Source organism: Schistosoma mansoni, chromosome 1 (genome assembly GCF_000237925.1).
Source record: "Schistosoma mansoni strain Puerto Rico chromosome 1, complete genome".
Lineage (NCBI taxonomy): Eukaryota > Metazoa > Platyhelminthes > Trematoda > Strigeidida > Schistosomatidae > Schistosoma > Schistosoma mansoni.
Genome location: NC_031495.1, coordinates 34,006,091 through 34,023,522, shown reverse-complemented (window position 1 = coordinate 34,023,522; position 17,432 = coordinate 34,006,091). Strand labels below are relative to the sequence as shown.

The following is a 17,432-nucleotide window of genomic DNA, read 5'->3' as shown; positions in this document are numbered from 1 at the left end:
CCTTCTGATTTACGAGCTATCAAAGGAACCAAGTCGTTTCTGGGCGCGTAAACGAATTGTAGTGGTGATCATAGTCCGTCTTCGACTCGACATCCACTACAGGTGCATGCACACAAATCCTAACGAATTTGACAGTTGTTTGAGGGTCCATGTATCTTGGATATAAATGAATGCGTTTGCTCTAGGCCCTTGAGGTTACGAGGACCAAAAGCCATCACACTACAGGGTAGCCGACCAAATGTTATAATTACAACATGAAGGAGCAGAGAGTCAGAATAAAACAAATAGATAAACTTGCCAATTGATTTATTAGGTAGAAAAACAAATAACTGGACGGATTTTTAAAAAAACGGTACACGACAGAAGGTTCTTGTCGATAAGATAGTGTGGGGGTCAATTATAATGACAAACAACAATGGGGAACTTGTAGGCTGTGATACAGACATGTCGATGAGTGCACAGCGTCTTTCCTTATAAATGCGTATAGTCAACCGCAGTCCCACACTGGGGACAACAAACCATCGGCACACACATCGTTATCTAGCTTCTTGTTGGAACTGTTCATTGAATACTACTCCAGGTTATGAAGTCAGTATTCATAAGTCTGACCTCTGATTACTGTGATCCACTTTTATGCACTCCCTTTTGCCTTCTCTGCGAGATTTACATCCTATTTGGGTAGAAGGGATGCAACAATGTTAGGAGTTTAGAGATGCGGGTGGATGTATGTCTTCAAAGTGTTGAGAAAACTCAGGAGTCGACATGTCAAGATGTCTTCAAGCTAGGTGAATATTAACATAGACATTAACTGAACCTCCCCGATAGTTGTTGCTGGTGTCCAAATCTTCTGTTAACAGTAGATCTAGACAGATCTTCAACGAGCTTCTGGTGGAGCTATGACTTAATAAGATGTAGTCGGCAATTCCAAATAGGATCGTTAGACATCTTTTCAGGTTGAATTCGAAGCCATTATTTTTTGTCGTCTCCGTAAAACTAAGTCTCCTTGGAGCTCATTTGAGCCGCCTTCGCGTCTTATTGCTCTGCGTGGTTTAATGTAGTCCACGCAGATGAGGGCTGATGAGATGTAGTTTCTTTAGAGGTTTTCAACGGACATGAAAATGGCAAATGGGCTAGTGTGTCTACTTGTGATGCCCTATGCATTGATGCTCTCCGCTACGAATACATGCAATTAACTATGGCGCATAACGCTCGGTCCGGTAGATGGTTTCTTGAGAATCCATCCATGAACTCCGTTCCTGTTATCATATCCAGTAGAACAATGCACGTCAGTGTCAGAGATAGTTCATTCAAAGGTGCTTTCGACCCCAGATGTTTTGTCCAACTGTCTCAAGCTAACACATTATACTCCACGAAAGAGGTAGTTTTCTTCAATGGGCTTTGCCGACTGTTCATCTACCAGAAGCAGCGTCATAGTTTCTGCTTCATTTCTCCACTGAAATTCGCATGGAAAGTTATGCTGCTCAGTAACACTGGACATGTGAATTTGAAAGAGAATATTTTAAAAAGCCAAGGCGGAAACTCAAGTGAAAACTACATCCGAAATTACAAAACGCGATGAAGTTGTTACGAAACAAAGTTTCAGTATAAAGAATAACTACAAAGCCGACTTTCTGGGATATATAGAAGGGTCGCACCCTATTTTGCCAAGTCACATACAAACTTAACATATATTGTCGTCAGTTGTGAGTCTTTAAGGTTTGAAACTTGCAGAAAGCATAAAGATAATGAGTATAAAAAAAACAAGTACCGTTTTGATGGCCCTGTATTTGACTTCAATTGGATCGTGTGAATGAGTGCTATCGAAATAAATATTTCGACGACCTTCGTGTATAATCATCGACATAACTCGCGTCGGTGAATAGCGGAGCTAAATAAGTCGAATACGCGAGTGGATTTTGGATACGTATACTTCATACGACCGCTGACCCAGACAGACGATCAGAGAAACGAAGCACAGAAAGCCAAGAGAAACGGATCGGAGAAGGCATGTGAGTCAATTCAGTTCCATCAAGCGTTACTCAATACTTATAGTCGTAGCAAAAGTAAGCCACAGACACTAGATGAATAGGTCAGGCAATTAACATACATGCGATCATATGAAAATAGTTTAGGTTGATAAGCGAATAATAAACAGGGTCAAAATATGACTGGAGGAGAATGAATAACTTAGTTTGTCTGGAAGCTAGAATAACCCGCGTGGGCTCGACGTAGTACTAGACACCACACTGTTTTACTGACAAATATATTACCGTCAGAATATAGAATACTATTCATGGAAGATCAACTTTACAGAATCAAACCAATGTATTCATTTGCAAAGACCTGAAAACGTCCTTGATCCTCTAACTAACCAGTGCTGTTGGTGATCGTACAAGAGTAACATGAAAATTATATGCTTTTCTAGCTTATGTTAGAGTCTTACTTCTCTGCCATCACCTAACCTGGGCCACTATTTTATGTTATCAAGTAGGGCAGCTACTTCGCTGATTCCATAGAACAGATTGGATCTTGCCTGAACAGTAGAGTACATTGGCAAGGAAGGATTAGAGAAGTATGTTGCAAGGAGACTGCATCACAGAACAACCCATGATGTACAAATGGTTATTAAGAGTTGGTCACTGCTGAACTTAACAAGATCAGTAAACCGTTCGATGTTTTGTAATTCGCAGTGGAACTTTGAAATATTTAAGCATGATGAACAGTAGGGCTAAACCCTAGTGATATTTTGCCGGACCTACTGCAACGACCGAGCTTTTATTATTCGGTCGGAACGCAGGAAATGGTTCAACATATCGTAATTTTTTTGACAACTGAAGTTAAAAGCGTTCTTCAGTATGGTGTATGGAGCTTTGAAGGCCTTACAACACAGAGGATGTTATTACAGAAGTATATTAGTTAGAGTGGTACAAATGAAAGTGTGACTACCACCGCATGGGCCATTTCATGGCGTGAGACTAACTGACGCACGTTGGTCGTCCTCAACCTTGATGGGGATGGACGAACCATTCGACATTCAGTGATTTAACTTCTATCGGAATTTTGTGCTGACGATGTCGTTCAGAAGAACGATGAAAGCTTCACGACCAAACCATCCAGTTCAAAGAACAAAACTCCGTCGAAGACAGATGATTTGACTAGGGCTCAGTGATATTTCATTAACCCTACAACCCTTATAGTCAGAGTATACGAACCCAATCAAATCAGAAATCAGAAATTCAGGGGTTGGCAGGTATATTTGGAAGGCTGTCAATATGTAGAGAAGCGCTTAATCTAAGCTGGTAAGTAGTTGTTAGGAGTGAGTAGCACGACATACCCGTTCGAGATCTGGGGTGACCGAGTACCTTCAACTAGGTGTGTCCAGCAAAGCTAATAAGGTCAGCATCAGCGTCAGAGATTTGCAGAACTATTAATCCTGAGGATTTATTTACCGCTACAATGGTGGTTGAGGATTGATTCCATATCGTTGATGATGGAGCTGCTGCTTGGTTTGATCTATCGCAGTCCAAGCTGTGAGGTGAATGAGGTCCTGCTAAGCAGTCTCAACACTTGGTCACGAAGTGATCGATGTCTAGTCCTAGGAGACTTTAATGCACCCATGGTGTACTGGGGAAATCTGCGGACTGAATCACCAGATAATTCCTTCGAACAGGAACTAGTTAGTGCGGTTATCACATGTGCCTTAGTGTAACACGTGAAGGAAGCAACTAGGTACGACCCGGGCTCTGCATCATCCTTACTAGATCTTATATTGACTCACTATGAGGATGACGTTGCAAACCTGGATTGCATGCCACTCCCAGGCAAAAGTGATCATGCAGTTTTAACCTTTGACTTCCATATAACTGTCGATCACGAGCACGCCTCAGCTCAATCCAGACCTAACGTCTGGAAAGCAAACATACCAGACATCATGCACTCAACATCATCAGTAGATTGGACAATATACCCAGGGTCCTCAATCGAAACGGCTTGGGACGTATTCCGGAATTTGTACTCAAAAGTAACCGCCCCCTACATCCCTTGGACTACACCTAGGGGGCCGAGAAACTCCCCACCGTGGTTCAGTAGGGAGGTTCGCGTCCTTCTCCGTAAAAGAAGGAAAATAGGGGATAGATTTACGTTACTGGGGACTGACGAGGCAAAATCTCAGTATCAAAAAGCTCGGAATACCTGTGCCTCGACCCTCTGTAAGTCCAGAAAGCTGTACGAAGAGAAAATCGTTAAGGAATCCATAGAATGCCCTAAACGCTTGTATTCCTATATAAACCAAAGGAGAAAAAGAAGAAATTACCCTTCACTATGGGGAGACAGTACTGCCTCATCACTAGTGGAGGACGACTTTGGCAAAGCTCAAGTATTCTCTAAATACTTTAGTAACGTATATACCATAGAAACACCCTTCTTACCAGTCCATGAAAATCCCCCCACACAAACACTGGACAGCGTGACCATTAGAGAACTCGATGTCTTCGGTCTGCTAGTTAAGCTTGACATAGGTAAATCCACTGGACCCGATGAACTGCATCCTAGGTTACTAAAGGAATTAGCTAACTTTGTTGCGAACCCTTTAAGTGTATGTTTTAATCTATCCGTAACCCAGGGTCGTCTACCAAAAGACTGGAAGAACGCCATAGTAAGTCCAGTCTTCAAAACAGGTACAAAACATAAGCCTGAGAATTACCGACCCATCAGCCTAACTAGTGTGGTTGTTAAAATCTTAGAAAAGATTATTCGGAAGGAGATGTTTAAGTATCTCGATGAAAACCGGATCCTTTCGGAAAAGCAGCATGGTTTTAGCACAGGTTATTCTTGTCTCACTAACTTATTAGTCGCTCGTGAAAGCTGGTGCGCTCTTAAGGACCAAAAGTTACCTATAGACGTAGCTTACATCGACCTCAGCAAAGCTTTCGACAAAGTTCCACACAACCGGCTGTTATATAAGCTAAGGAATGTCGGGATTGGAGGTAATCTATTGATGTAGATAAAAGACTTACTAGTTGGGCGTCAACAAAGAGTAAGGGTGAACTCCAAGTTGTCTAGTTGGGAAACTGTGCTTAGTGGAGTCCCCCAGTGTACAGTTTTGGGGCCAGTGTTATTCCTCCTGTACGTAAATGACCTCCCTCGTCTGCTATCGTTCATCGGTCTTGCTCTATGCTGACGATGTCAAGATATGGAGAGCGATACAAAGTAAGGGTGGTAGCTTAGAACTCCAAAATGACCTGGAGAAATTATCTGAATGGTCCCAAACCTGGCAATTGCCGATAAATACTTCCAAGTGTATTGTGATGCATATTGGCCACCAGGGTACAGATACATACACGATAAATAATACTGAGCTACCTATTGTCCAGACACACAGTGACTTAGGAGTAATCGTTAGTCAACATTTAAAAACTACTGCACACTACCGTGCAATAGCCGCCAAAGGTTTTAGGACTTTATGGTCCATACGCAGGGCTTTTAGGCATCTCGACGCTAAAACGTTTCTGACTTTGTATACAGTGTTCGTACGTCCTAAACTTGAGTACTGCATACAAGCAGCTAGCCCCTGCCTAAAAAAAGATAGTGAACTCTTGGAAAGGGTTCGTAGAAAAGCAACTAAGCTGATTCTCGGAATAGCAAAGCTCCCGTATGGTACTAGACTGACCAAGCTAAACCTATTCCCGCTGTCATATAGAAGAATCAGAGGCGACTTGATTACAGTTTTCAAGTTGCTAAGTGATAAATTTCCACCTAATATGCCCTCATTTTTCTTATCTCCCAAGACAGAAAATTTACGAGGACACTCCAGAAAAGTTCACAAACCCAGAACGAATTACTTGTCAGCTGACTACCGACTTTCCCATCGAATCATCAACGAGTGAAACTCATTACCTCAGCACGTGGTTGAGGCTCCATCCGTCGACTCTTTTAAAAGAAAGCTGGATCAGCTGAGAGACCATCATTGCCAGGATTAACACAGGCCATCAAGCCTCCTGTCCTTTCCAAACTGAAACTGAAATGGTGAGTGGGTTGTAAAATGTTTTTTCAGTTTAATTTTAAAGGAAATGTACATTTTAATGTGTATAAAGAAGTTTAACTTTTAGCAAAACAAATGCTTATTATACCAAAACTTTGTATATATCACTGTGAATCAACCTAAAGTATATTGGACCAATCGCAATATAGTCTTTGTGGTCAATTTTGTTTCTCAGTTTATTTCCGAAGGTCATGTACTCTTTGTAAGTTCAGTGGTCTGGTTGTACGTTCGTTCCTGAATTTTAATAGTTATATCATTATCTATCTATACTAAAATTTAAGTGCGTATGTCACTTCTCAGCTGTTTTGTCGTAGTTGTGTTATGCTACACTCAACTTGTCTTGATTAAGTTTACTATACCATTCCTCGAACGTAACAATAGACATCTACTGATTTTGCTAACAGCTTAAGTTCGGTGTATCTTTCATAACAACCGAAAAAGCATAACCAAACAGTACGAACTCTATGCATCCAGTATGATGCTTTAAAATACAAATTATAATTACTTGGTTTGTTGTGTCTATGTTCTGCATCTTTTATAGAGTATGGGTAGTTTTGGGATTGTTTTCTACGAAAACGTAGACATGTCCATTTTGAGATTCACAATTAACTTTCCCGTAAAATGTCAGTATTTTTCTAGTGATGAGAATGAACCTACAACACCTGTCTTTTCAGTTCGTTTTAATTTTTCTTTGTTTACTGTCAGTTTCAAATCTACGTTATGGACACAAACTCTTTACCGTCAGACATCAGACTAACTGGTGCAGTGGTTTCTACAAATGAATTTACCGACGGAGGTCAGGTGATTAAAAATATTAATTTTGGAGATACAGTCGTTTCCATATGTTCTATAAAGACTGAAGACGAAAGTACGTAACTCTCATTTTGTTTCTGTTTATTGCTTTTATATCCATGCCTAAACTGACATATCTTGGCAAGAAAATACTGATGTCTAATGTTAATATCCAAAACCCATTCTTTGGTTCTTAACAAAACTTACAAGAAATCCGAGGTTCCAAAAACATAACATGTATGAGTGGAGATAATTTAATCGTCTGTCTTAGTGCCAGTTCACGAAGAAAAAAGTTACAAAAGTCACCAATATTTTGTCAGAAGTTGATAGTCTGTTCATGAAAATCTTATCTAACCACTTTCATTTGCACACTCGCAAATTCTGAACTCCATTGTTATGATTCACAAGGTTTTGTAGACTATAAATAAATCATCTAAAAATGTTGCTGGCATTCAAAGAAACAAAGTTCACAATCAGGTTAATATTAACAGTTGTTTAATTTAATCATAAGACTGTCGTTCCAGTACTCTTCATCAAACTTAATGTGACATTTTCTTCCAGGAAAAATCAACATGAAATTCTCCTAAAGCTTGCAATGGTTGTTCAGTATAAAATACTGATAATTTTACAACTAAGTCTTAGGAAACGAAATTCATGAATATTCATCTCCCTGAGATGTGAATCTTTCCCGTTATATAGATGTATTTTAGTAGGCTTTCTTGTACTATAAATCAGATGTAAGATTATCTTAGATTACTTAGTTGACTGTTTAATAAAGTCTAAACTCGTAGCTGATTGCTACAAATAAAGTCATTACAACCCATGAGTAGCTAGGACAAGTCTCCGATCCAACTATCTGGCTTTCACGGAAAAAATCAGCTTTAGTTAAGATGGGATTTGGTTTTCAATGTAACATGTAGTCTGACTCAATCTACGATAAACATGTTTACCGTTTACCTAGTGCGGTCAGACCAAGGAGTTAGTAAAACTGAGTGAATTCTAATTAACTTACTTATTGTGGCTACAAATCTTACGTATCCGTGGGTTATTATTGATAAAAAAATAAATATGTCTTCACAACTATTTATTTGAGACTGTGTAGTTAATTTTTTTGATCAAAAGTAGCTTATTACTATACTAAACATAAAGTTACCTTACAGACTTACCGTACAGACCAACAGTATTGTAAATGAACTCCGTGAAAATGATTTTCTGCCGGAATAATTGCTTTGTAACTTAATGGGTATATTAGATTTTGATAGAAATATCCAGTTAAGGTAGTTTTCAAATGTTTCTGGAAAACTACTTGATTGCTCTTCAAATAACTTTCATCATTGGCTGGACGACCATAAATATTTGTATGAAATATGACTGAATACAGACAGACTGTTGTTATAAGTATTCTTGTGGTTGATTAGAATGTTTCAAGGTAGGTCAATGATGATGAAAGGATCATATGTAGAAGTATCTATCTATGACAAAATTAGGTAACAACAATGAAAGTCCAATGACATCTTTGTTGAGTAGACAGCTCACAGTATATCTCGATCGGTCATAAACAATAAAGAATCTAGAGTAAATGTGTATCGAGTTAAATCTCCTCATCCAACCAACATAGGAAAAGAAAATCAACAATCTCTAAAACACAGTAGTAGAATGATCGTGTTGATAATAGTAAAAAGCTAAACATAGAAAATATGACTCTAAAAGGCGGAAAAAGGTAGAGGAATTAAGAGTATGAAGTGGTATTTGAGTTCAATAAGTAGAAGTGGCTAATAAATGTATGAATTCACCGCAACTGATTGTGAGCTGTTTTACCTAGGATATGCATCCACTAAATATAATTATCGTGTGGGCTCCGATGGCCAATGACTTTATGGACTGATGAAATGTCTCTGTTTAGCTTCTGTTAGCTCTCAAACATATTCCAGTTCTAATATATTTCAATTACCAAGTCAGGCTTTTGCAGCTGAGATGTTCACCACATACTGCACTCACTTCAGTCAATAAAGATTCATAGTAGTCGTCAATCATTTAGTGAGTGACTGTACAGCCATAGTACAACCATTGGTGGTATTTGCCTTCGTTTTAGGCCACATAGAAAAAACCACCTAACTGTTAGAACTAACCTAAAACAACCAACATAGTCTTGACTATACTCACAAAATTTATTTTCACCTAAGACTTTTATATCGAGTTGCTGATCCACTGAACAACATTATAAGTGGATAAAACCAATCAATTCCACCAACAATTTATAGTTTGTTCTACGTATTTCCCTCGTTAATATTACCAGACAAAAGTCATATGATTATTTCTAGGCCATTTCTAACTACTTAATGGCCGAATTTTAATCATGACAATGGTAGTATTCTTTGTATTGTACGTAACATAATAAAACAAAGCGATATTCATTAATCTAGGGATTTTATAACTAGTATTTATATCACATGATTTTCAGCATTTTATTGTCCAATCATAACATCGAAAAGCAGACAAAATATAAATGATTAACCAATTAAATTATTATATGCAATGGATTTTTCTTGGTAATCTAAGTTATAGGTAAAATTCGATCTGAAAGATGTTACTCTAGATTACCGTAATAGTACAATCAGACTAATTTATTATGACTTGGTTATCATTCGACTAACACAACAGTTGAGCTATTTCTTACAAACATTTGCTATGGTCAAAGTATGTTTTACTTGTTTTGTCTATTTTGTTCTAGTTAACCGATCAGTATATCAGGCGTAACTCACGTGTTTATTTTATTTACGTGTATATTTCCATTTTTATTGTCACATATCCCTTGAATACAATGACTGTAAATTTGATACAGTCTCTTTAGTTTGATAGGAATATGATCACAAGATTCGCATCAACATTGCTCTGATTTGCTACAATCTATCTATCTACATAAATAAAAGTCGATCGTTTATGGATTTATTTTGCAAAGCCAGTATAATAATGAACCACAATTTTCTGTAATATTAACTCAGAACGTTTACTCTATTAGTATAAGCTATCTAATGGATTTCATGCTTATTAAGATTTATTCGTTAGAGATGTGAATATTGTGAAAATTTGTTTATCTTTTGTTTATTGCTTATTTCGATTGTGAATACTGTTATTTCTACTTTTCCATAATTTTTAGGCTCTCCATTTTGTAAAGACAATGTCTGTTGTGCCGATACAAGTCCTAAGCCAGTACAAAATGCTCCAACTCCATCTACATATTATGATGACGACAGTAACAACAACAACGGTTCTTTGTGCCTAATACAATCGGCATCTAGATTAGATTTAACTCCACATACAGATCAGTCACCCTCTCACTGGCGAAGACTAAAAAAGCGTACTTCAGACATACTTGAAATGCAAAACAAGAACCTAAAAACTTCAAGCACTCTCGAATCTCAAATCTCTTCTGTAGCCACTTGTAATTCTGAAACGAGTTCATTTTTTCCAACTGTTACAAATACTGTCAGCACTTGCGGCATTAGTGGTTATAACAATGTAGAGATATCAAATTCTGATATGGAATCGAATAAAAATTGCTTGTACCAAAGTTTTCCGTCTTCAAATTCCTCTATTATCCCGTTGGGTAATGCATCTCTTTTGTTAGATCCCGGAAAATTCTGTCCACCCAATTCTAAGTGGATTTCACCCGGTGCAAGTGGGTCTTCCCCTGCAGCTGCATTGACAGCTGTAAATATACAACAAAGGTTTAAGAAAGTAAGCCCGAATTTTTCATCATGAATAACGCTTGTAAGTTCTAATAGTCTGATTGTTTGATAGTAGCTTGCTAGCTGAATTTACTCACTATCAGTTCTGCACACTTAGGTTTTCCGTCCCCGAATGTCTGAATTTTACTCGTCTTATTGTTGGTTTAAAACCCCTCTCAACTTTGATTCGGTAATACCGTATTATTTATAGGACTAAAGAAAAACGTAACCTGTGCGTAATTGCTGTGTGGACTTATATAGAATTTACTTATCAACGAATAATAGCGTTTAATAATAATATCCTTCCAAACCATCACTTTTATTACTGTTGCTTTTCACCTCTTTGAAAAAAAAATTGTCTTTAGAAAGTGTGATGATACTTTTGATTAATTATTCACTGAAATACGATCAAATTTGAATGATTATTTAGCTAATGGCTGGTCGTTTACAAGTTGTATCGACGTTTGCACAGATTTCTCCTGATAAGAAACTTCCAATTTTGTATAAAACCATCATTTTATGTTTTACTGAAACAGTTTAAAAGTTCAAGATCACGTTTTTTCTCTCCACCAAACACTTTCATGTTGCTTTAACTATTCCAGATCAACAATCATCAAATTTCTTTACATCCAGGCTACCTTCAATTTACTGGACAGTACAATGAACTAGATTAGATAATGCGTCTGGAAGTTTTGTTTATATTCCAAAAAGCTATATATACGAACTCTTTAGGGTAAAACACGGACACATTACCACTTCATTTCATTGTTCCAAACTAACTGTGGTGTTAAGTAGGGTTGCCAAATATAATCATCGTTCTCCGAGTTTACCATCAATGTCGTTTTGGAAATTCCTTAGTGCAGCACCGTACCAACCTTTTCCTCATCAAATTTTAATTCTATGATATCTTCAAAACTTTTACTTGTTAACAATATGGTAATTGTCAGTGTAGTCGGTGTGTTCTTTCGAATAAAAAACCTCATTCTCTTAAAATGCTTCTCTTACATAATTAGTATGTGTGCTGTCTTGATCATATATAGGTTTTGTTACTACTCACAAACTTATTATGAGTAGCTGCTGTTGTAAATTAAAAAGGCTACTTGTTCTTGGTTCTAGCATCTAAAGATTATGTCTAACCTAACTTTTGTGCAATGAATTGGTCAACTGAAATGTCGCATTTTTGAAAATTAGTATCGTAATTTCACTAGCATCGATAATATTCGTATTAACAAAGGTTTTTTCAAAAACAAGAATAATTTTACATCCTTTAGAATGTCTCACGTTTAACCTGCAGACATTAGACGATTTCACAGCTACCGTACCACAAATGATGGTCAGTAATTTAAGAAAATCTAGTGTCTATAAAAGACTTATTATAATATGGCTTCTTTTGTGTACTCATTGCATACTTGATCTTTATTCATCATTCTTCATTGCTCTAAAATCGTTATCATATAATTTAAAATCTATTTCTCTATGCGTAGCTCTTTATACCATTGAGATCAGTTACCTTTAAGCATCTCAATATTTCACCTGAACGCTTACATTCATAACCAGTCAAAATTAGGTTATCTTCACCAGTGGTTTTTACAAAATTTCTATATTTTGTTAATGATCAGCACAAGTAAATGATAATTAAATGACAGTCGATAATACATAAAACAAAGTACACTTTGTAAAATTTAATAAGAATATTGATTACATTTACCTAATCTGATAAAAGTCAATTCTGAGTAAATTAAATGGAAAATAAGTGATAATAATAAATACTATCTGGTTAGCGTTTTTTTAGCGAGTTGACTTTCTACGGGATGGGGTCGCTAACCCCATGCCCAACCCTCCTCCTTTACCCGGGCTTGGGACCGGCAGTAACCCCCAGAGGAGCTACAGGCGGATAGAACTGGATAGAACTAGAAAAGAAGGCCCAGGACAGAGTGGGTTAGAGAAAGCTGGTCGGCGGCCTATGCTCCATTGGGAGTAACAGGCGTAAGTAAGTAAGTAAGTAAGTAAGTAAGTAAGTAAGTAATAAATACTATCTAACAATATTTAATGTAATCATAAATTGAATAAATTGTATTTGGTCTGCTGTCTATAACCTCCTTCATCTTGTCTACTTTTAACTTGTGCAATATTAAGGGAGATGTAGTCAAGACACCTAATGGTGTAAGGAAAAAATTCAATGGGAAACAATGGCGCCGTTTATGTAGTCGAGAAGGTTGTACCAAAGAATCTCAACGACGTGGATTTTGTTCACGTCATCTTTCAATGAAAGTAAGACTTTCTTTCACAAAATTAAATGCGTACACACATATTCTTCTTACTATCATTACCTATACTGCTTTTTATGAGGATTCCAGTTTTATGGATCAGTTTTGATTTAGATACCACGTTTATGAAGCTTTTAATTATTCAGAATTTTATTGAGAGATTTTCACTTTTAGTTTTAATGTGCCAGTGAAAATAAATAAATTTTCTTGTTTAGTTATTTGACGCCTGTGGGATCGAACTCTAGGACATGAGGGCGGTCATATTAATCTTGTCCGAGCATTAATTAACTCTTCTAGATTATCTATCTAATTAGTATCGATGACCGGCTAATCAATGGCACGATAAATGTGAGATAACAGTCGAGAGTAACACTAATGACCATTGTCCATAATGCAGTTACCGACACTCGCTCAGTCGCCCGATTATGAGAATCGAGAACAACTCATTAGGTATATAGCGTCTAATTATACAGTTTGGATTTAATTTAGAGTAAATTCTTGACCACACATCAGCAGACTTAGGAAATTACAATATCGGCTGAGTGGTAGACCCATAATAAAATAATAATTTGGAAAAGGTAAAACATTCAACAATAGTTTATGCGTCGAACCGAAGCTTACAAGTAGAGGAATACAAAAATATACGTCTAAGTACTTAATAAAATTATATAACATAAATATAAACAATAAATTCAGATAGGACCGTTCCAAATGTTCAACTTTGCTTAATATTCATCCTGACATAGCAGGTTTACATAAATTTATTGTTCTAGATTAGTGAAATAGTCGTCAGTGTAAAGTGCTGAGTTGTTTTACAATTAATACTTCACCTAATTTGGTTGAAAATCGCACATATTTGCACTACATGCTACTATTATTTGTATACTTAGATCTTTTATTGACTGACTGGTTATTCAAAGCTCTGATAACCCCGATTAGCAATCTGATATTCTTCGATGGTTGAAATTGATAAGAAACTTGAGTTTGTACCATGGTATGTAAATCACATTCCGATAGATATTAGTGTTTTTCATTTGGGTTATGTGAAATGTATTACTCCAGACTGCAGTTTGTCTTTATCAACAAAATATGGACATTATGCCGCAAAATTATACAAAAACCCTCAATCAATGGATTTTGTATCATGAAATGAAGGGCGTAATTCAATTAGGAGGATTATACGACTTCATTTTCTCTCGTATATCCATTACGCTCTGTAGCTCATGTGATTCGTTATGTTTTGTTGGATCACCATTGTGCCATTTTCTTTGGCCTTTTTGTTTGGAAATCCAGAATTCGGTTGCTGTATAACCAATACTAGGACCAAAAATTCATCTGAATTAAAAAGCCGTAAGACGTAAACGTGTTGCATGAAAAAAAGCAACGGAACTGACGATGTGTTTGATGTGCTTTTAGATTATTTTAAACAACTGATGAATATTTCACTCCTAAATACTGATTCTTTAAAACGTTATATATATAATATTTAGTCTCTATCTACAAATTTATCCTAACTTTAGGGGAAGGAAATGCGTGTAATGGGATATGCCGCTGCTGTGGCGGCTTTGAGTCTTCTAATCGAAATACAGAACATCACGTATCCCTAGAGAAAATGGATCAAACCGTATAAGGGGGAATTCATTCACATCTACCGGTTTATTATCCTCATCGACACCATCACTGCTTCTCACTCCTTCCATTTTCGCGCCCTACAAGCTAACTCCTTTTCTGTCAACAAGTAAGTCAGCATCTATAACAACTGAGATGGGTTCCTCTACGAGTGCAACACAAGCGGTCATATCATCTACGACTACGTCGCTACTGACGACGACAACGACGACCGTTTCACAACAATCAGTGTTCTCGCTTCCATTGACTTCAATTCATTTTAATGATCGCTATAACTCAAGCATTATACCTGCCACTGTTGGTGCACAAGTTACTTCAATGCCTATTCCGAGTAAGCTTCATATAAACCTTTAAGCTGACTTTTTACCATGTCACTGTGCAGTAATTTCTCAATAATTTTCTTGTATGCATATGGTACATTTTTCATACTAAACATGACTACGAAAAATGCTACAGTTAACAATACTATTCAGTCATTGAAAGAACCCAATAATCCACACTATCATCTCACTAATGTTTGTATTATAGCCCGTTCCTCATTCAATAAAACCGTTAACTCGCTGTTTCATCCTCAAATTTGTTAACTGTACAGGTTGGCTCTTCTTACTAGAACTGATGAAATCATTCCAAACATTGATAGTCAGCTGATAGATAAGTATAACTCGATAAAGACATACTGCTATTATATAAGATTATTAACTCTCTGTCTAAGCTATGTGAAACCAACCGGTTTAGGTAATGAGATTGTTAGAAACAAATGACTCTAGAGTAGTAATAACAACTCTTAATCTATAGATACACTCCTTATTTAATTTACTCCACATCTTGATACCTTCATAGCCGAATTCTTCACTTTTGTCTTGTATTCTGTTCATCTTTCTGTATTCCTATGAAGCACAAACCCTATACTGTTAACTTTATATCCTACCTTGTATATCTCGCTATAAACAGTTAAGAGTGTTAACAATTTAGCTACTTGAATTTATTGCTTCCGTGAACTAGCGATTTATATTTTATATTTTCAGTATCAGTCAAATGCTTTTAATTATCAAAGTTTTAAAAAAGTCTATACAATATACTTCGAATTTCACTTTTAGGTTCTGCATTTACACCGTTACTATTTAATGCTTCCGTTGGACAAATGTCTCCGATTTCTACTCCTCTTGCTTTACTTCCTATTCTCACGGATAGTATTTCTGTAGGGGAACCCTCTTTAAGGAAACAAGATACACCAAGATTTAATTCGAATAATTCATCAGACTTTGGGAATAATCCAACTACAACTGAAAGCGAAAATAGTAATTTTAACAAAGGTCACAGTAGTGGTAATCAATACTGTGATAATAGTCAGAAAAGCCCTGGTCATCGTGAATCAGACAATAACAAATGTTCAATACCTTTATTAGGTCAAGTCTGCAATCTTGTAGATATTAAAAAGTCTGGTCAATCTGTTGAAACAGGTGAGTAGTTTGTGAAACGATTTGATTTTGCGATTTCCTATCATTAATTTGTAAAAGCAAATCGTTACATCCGTGTTTACCATACAAATTTCCTTCACGAATGCTGAAATACCTCAACTACGATATCAAATTACGAGTAAACTCAATAGAGAAGCATTACATGCAAAAAAATGTACACATCAGATATCACCAACAGAGTATTCAATTCTCTAGTAAAAATTTTAGACATTTTACATATTTCATACACATAGTTCCCTTTATCATCTTGAAAAGAGCAAGAACAAAGATTTTAGCAAGATAGCATGAATTCATTTTATTTTGTTTAGTTCTCGTCAGCTGCTTACAACCTGTGGTAATTACAAAATGGGTTTAAATTACTTACACATAAATCAGGTTTTTGATTTCTGATAGCAACGGCTTCAGCAAACATCAGAAGACTGGAGTTTGGCTGTTTACTAACCACCTTGGAAGATTGAAAGGTATCAATCTGATGTCCTGCATCCAAGACATGTTTAGTAATTACACTTTAAAGTCGATCTTTCTCTTGTTCTAAGGCTTGTTGGAATATGTTCTAAAAATCTAAGATATGCTTTCCTTTCTGTTCGGCCAATGTAGCCTGTTTGGCAGGTACACATAAATTTATAAACATAGTTGGCGTTAACAAGAAAGAGGTGCTTTTCGACCTTTGGTTAGGTTGTTGAACATGTTTTATACAGAATTAATAGTTTGGCTGTCGGGTACGTTACGGCTAATGCAGTGTTAAGCCTCCTGCTGATTATGGTTGCAACGTTATCACCTTTGAAGTTGAGATTTATAGATATTGGTTTTTTATTGACTGTAGTCACATCCATCTTATTTTCCTTAGATTTTTTATATGTTTCAACAAATTTCTGTGGGTAGCAGTTGTCTCTTAGGTTTTTTTCAACCTTCATCAATTCTTCCAATTTGTCGGTGGCACATATTCTTTTTACCTTATAAAACAGTGTTTTGACAAACGCTTTCTTTTAACTGGTTGGACAAAAACTACTGAAATTCAGGTAAGGACCATTCCAAGTACTTTTTGATAAATCGAACGTTGAGCTGTCCCGATTTCCCTCCGTTGTATGGCAATATCACGAAAGTGGAATATGTCATTCTTTTCGTGTTCCATAGTAAATTGTATGTTGGGATGAGCATTGTTGAAGAGTTCTAACAGGTGGATTGCATACTGTTTACTGCTGCAGACAATAAACGTATCGTCAACATATTTGGATTATTTCGTCGTTTTACTAATCGCTTGTTTAAGCACTGTGCTTTCAAGATACTACATAAAAATACATTGGAGTGATTTTGTTGGTATATCAGAAATGCTTAATTTATTAAATAACCAAATGTACACATAGATTACTTCCTACTTACTTACGCCTCAACAAACATAAAGTTAACCAGATCAATAGATATCATCAAACTTCAAAATACTTAACTCTTATCCATATTCGGGGGTTACTAGGATTTTTAGAATAACGATACATTAGAT

General features: G+C 36.5%; 1 protein-coding gene across 1 annotated transcript in view; it reads left to right on the top strand.

Moving 5' to 3' along the window:
* The first annotated feature begins 6,202 nt into the window (after positions 1–6,202).
* The window catches only part of Smp_142600 (putative capicua protein), a 41,417-nt gene continuing 30,187 nt past the window's right edge, over positions 6,203–17,432 (top strand). Inside the window, 7 exon segments of the mRNA XM_018794163.1 lie at positions 6,203–6,242; positions 6,746–6,908; positions 9,990–10,570; positions 12,697–12,775; positions 14,459–14,544; positions 14,550–14,787; positions 15,554–15,916. Of these exon segments, the coding sequence (XP_018648603.1) occupies positions 6,761–6,908; positions 9,990–10,570; positions 12,697–12,775; positions 14,459–14,544; positions 14,550–14,787; positions 15,554–15,916 (1,495 nt within the window). The 5' untranslated portion in view covers positions 6,203–6,242; positions 6,746–6,760.